At 46.5% G+C, this 3,323-nt stretch overlaps 1 protein-coding gene across 3 annotated transcripts in view; it reads left to right on the forward strand.

Annotated features, from left to right (window-relative positions):
* The window catches only part of LOC102678898 (bestrophin-4), a 35,935-nt gene that overhangs the window by 28,056 nt on the left and 4,556 nt on the right, over window positions 1-3,323 (forward strand). For all 3 annotated transcript variants that reach the window (XM_031510329.1, XM_031510328.1, XM_031510330.1), the window contains one exon: window positions 2,394-2,632. In XM_031510329.1, the coding sequence (XP_031366189.1) occupies window positions 2,394-2,632 (239 nt within the window). The remainder of the gene's footprint in view (window positions 1-2,393; window positions 2,633-3,323) is intronic.

Genomic DNA, 3,323 nt, shown 5'->3' on the forward strand with positions numbered 1-3,323 from the left:
GTTTCGTATTCGAAAGGAAGAAGAAAAAAAAAGAACAAGGAAAAAAAAGAACATTTTTACGTTTCATCTATACGTATTATATTATCAGAAATTCCGTATCAGGATGATTAATGCGATTTCTCTTCCATTATAGTTGTAGCGTAAGGTGGCAGAAAAGGCGCGCTGTAACGGTAAAATTAAAAATGCTCGAGGTATCGGTTATTGCGGGAATCGAGCAAATTGCCGCGGATGATCGCAAAACCGATGGATTAGACGTTAAATATAAACGTTCGGTTTCGTACTCGGGATACGTTTGCAGCGCCATACTCGCGGCTCGGGCATGAATCACGCGATGAGTTATCGCTCGCGACTCTCTCGATTGTAAATTGGCCGGCTCGATCACGCTACAGAAGCGGTGCGATCGCGTCAAGGTCGCGCACGGCGAATAAAGGAAGCGTATCGATCGAACCGACCCTCCTCCCCGCCCGCGACAACGGTCCGTTCCCGATTTCGACAGGGACTCGGCTCTCGCTTGGCTTTTTGCTAATCGAGAGCCCGCTTCGTCCGAAACTTCCTTCGCCGCTTGCTCCGAGTAAGTACCATCGGACGCTTCGAGTTCACGTCCGATACGTAACCGTGCTCACGAGAGGAGGATGGCGTCGCGTTTTTTCCACTCCTAGTTATACACGATCCTCGATACCGAACTCGCACTCGTTTCTGGTCTAACGATAAAAAGATTCCCCCCTCGAGAGAAATTACCGCGTTCCCGTTATCCGATCGGATACCGATCGAGCGTAGTTACGATGCTCGCTGCGATCGCCCCGACATTTAACATTCGTTTTTCTTCCTTTTTTTTTCTTCTCTTTTTCTTTTTTTTCGCGACCGAGGACGATCGTCGAAGCGTTCGGAGAGAATCTGGAACGGGAACGCGTTGCATCCGTGAAATACGAAAACGTCGCGTCGATTGTTCTTCTCGACGGCTGTTGTGTACGAGATTTTTTCCATTGCGAGCGATCTTGAATAAAAGTGCATCGTGTTTGAAAATCAAACGCGTAGCTTTGCTTTCGCGGCCATCTACGCGTGCAAGCGAATATTATTATTATTCTTGTAGAGGGAAAAGTAACAGTTTGTGAAATCGACTGTTATTTATGAAAGATGTTTTCTCGCTATGCTTTTTCTCTCTCTCTCTCTCTCTCATTATTATTTGTTATTGCACGGCGTTAAAATGGCATATCGATTTCGAGGTCACTCGCTAATTACAATACAGATATTAGACACGGTGTACGACGCGCGGTGTACTTTGAACCGATCTCTCGATTTCGCAGATTTCGTTTCGTAATACGTTTCGATACGCAGGAATACGCAGAAGGGATACACAGTGTCGTATCGATCGTCGAAGGGAACAGTCGTTACAATTACAGTTGTTGGCAATCGCATAGGTGGAATTTCGTTATCTTATCCGTCTCTCTGGAAAATCGTTGAAGAAAATTTGGTCGAGTTCGTTCGTGTAAACGCTAATTGTAGCCACGATCGCTATCTTCGTTCTAGAAATATCGAGCAAAGGTTACATAATAAACAAACGAATGCGTTCGCGTTTACGGGAATCGTTGAACGGAAACCGGCATTCCTCGCCTCGATGTTTGCTTCTCGTTCGGAAATCAATGGCCTTACATTTTGCGCCGCTTCGTTGTTCGACGCGCTCGTCTATCGGCTGACTAATCGGCGTATTCTCGATCGCGCTTTTTGCAATGTGCATCGTTCTCCACGTGTTTCGTGTTTACGCGAACACGAGTCACGTGTGAACCAGCCACACGAGAAATTATATAATCGTTTTACTCCTCGATCACGTTGATAAAGCCCTTTCTTTCGCGTTCTTACGCTCGAGATTATCAAATCAATCTTTTCCAAAATTTTCCTCTCTAAACATCCGGATTTCGAGAATTCGTCGCGATACCAACCAATCATCCTCCTCCTTATTCGTTACGTTACATCGGTTCGCGTGATTCGTGTCAAAGTTGGAAGGATCGTAACGTATAACAAGTATATTCCTGGAAACGCGGAATATATAATTAAACAACGATGCGCGTAGCAACCGATGCGGATCGACGAGTTTGCAAAAGTTTCGCGTGCACTCGTGTAAACGAGCGAACGGATTATATAGATACAATGGTCGGCGAGGGATGATGTGTTAAATATGGATATGGCAGGGAAAAGTAGAAGAAAGGTAAACTCGTAAACTCGTTTTAGGATTTATCGGTCGAGTTGCGGAGGTATGGGCGAGCGACATTTCGTGCGTCTCGTACGTTCGGTGAAAGTTCGCGGCAGATCTTCGTGCCACCTCGTTTCTACCTCGATACAGTTTCGTTTTCGCGCTCGAAAGTTTTAACAGAGTGAAAATGAGCGTACGTTTCCAGGTCTGATGATGGAATCCGAGAAGAAGATCTTCGAAATGATGAACAAGAAGGCGGCGATGTCCAAGTATTGGATGCCGCTCGTCTGGGCGACCAATATCATAAACAGGGCGAGGAGGGAAGCCTTGATAACCAGCGACCAAGTAGTGCAAACCCTTCTAGTCGAGTTGAGCGACATCCGGAAGAGGCTTGGCGCGCTCATCGGTTACGACACCGTTTGCGTCCCTCTCGTCTACACGCAGGTAAGTATCGCGATATTGGAATCGACAGTGTCAATGTTAATAACGTCCCGTTCCGACGCGAACAAGGATAGATACACGCGGTCGGATAATTTTTCTAAAGCGATATTCGTACGCGTATTTGGCGTTGATCGAACAACAATAGAGTTTTGAAAAGTGTTTCCTGTCCACGAGGATCAAAGTCAAGATTGGATCATTCCGTTTCGAATCTCATTGAGAAATATCGTTAAGAAGCCGGGTAATTGCGATGACGGCGTTTATCGTCATTGAGAAACACCGAGTGTTTTAAACGAACATCTTCATCCTATGAGCCTCTATTCTCATCGTTACCGCCTCCCGTCTCTCTCTCCCGTTGATACTGTTGACAGCGTACTCTTGTACGGAATTGCGTAACTCTTAATTCCGTTGTTAGCTTTACAATAACCACGTTTCCTCTCCCCTCCCCCCTCTAATCTAAACTTTTTCTCCAATGGACAATCTCTCCCGTATCTCTCCGACTCTTCCAACCGTTCGTTCCACGCTTATCTTCACGCGAGAGTACGAACAATCGCGCTTCGACACGTTCGGCGTTAAGGGAACGTTACGGCCGTTTCTTCGAACGGTGTATTTCGATTTGACCACGGTTGAGCAGTTTCCATGGGCAGTTCGGAGTTAACGAGCCAACCAGCCAGCCAGCCAGCCAGCCAGCCAGCCA

The sequence above is a fragment of the Apis dorsata genome, unplaced genomic scaffold, assembly GCF_000469605.1.
Source record: "Apis dorsata unplaced genomic scaffold, Apis dorsata 1.3 scaffold_221, whole genome shotgun sequence".
NCBI lineage: Eukaryota > Metazoa > Arthropoda > Insecta > Hymenoptera > Apidae > Apis > Apis dorsata.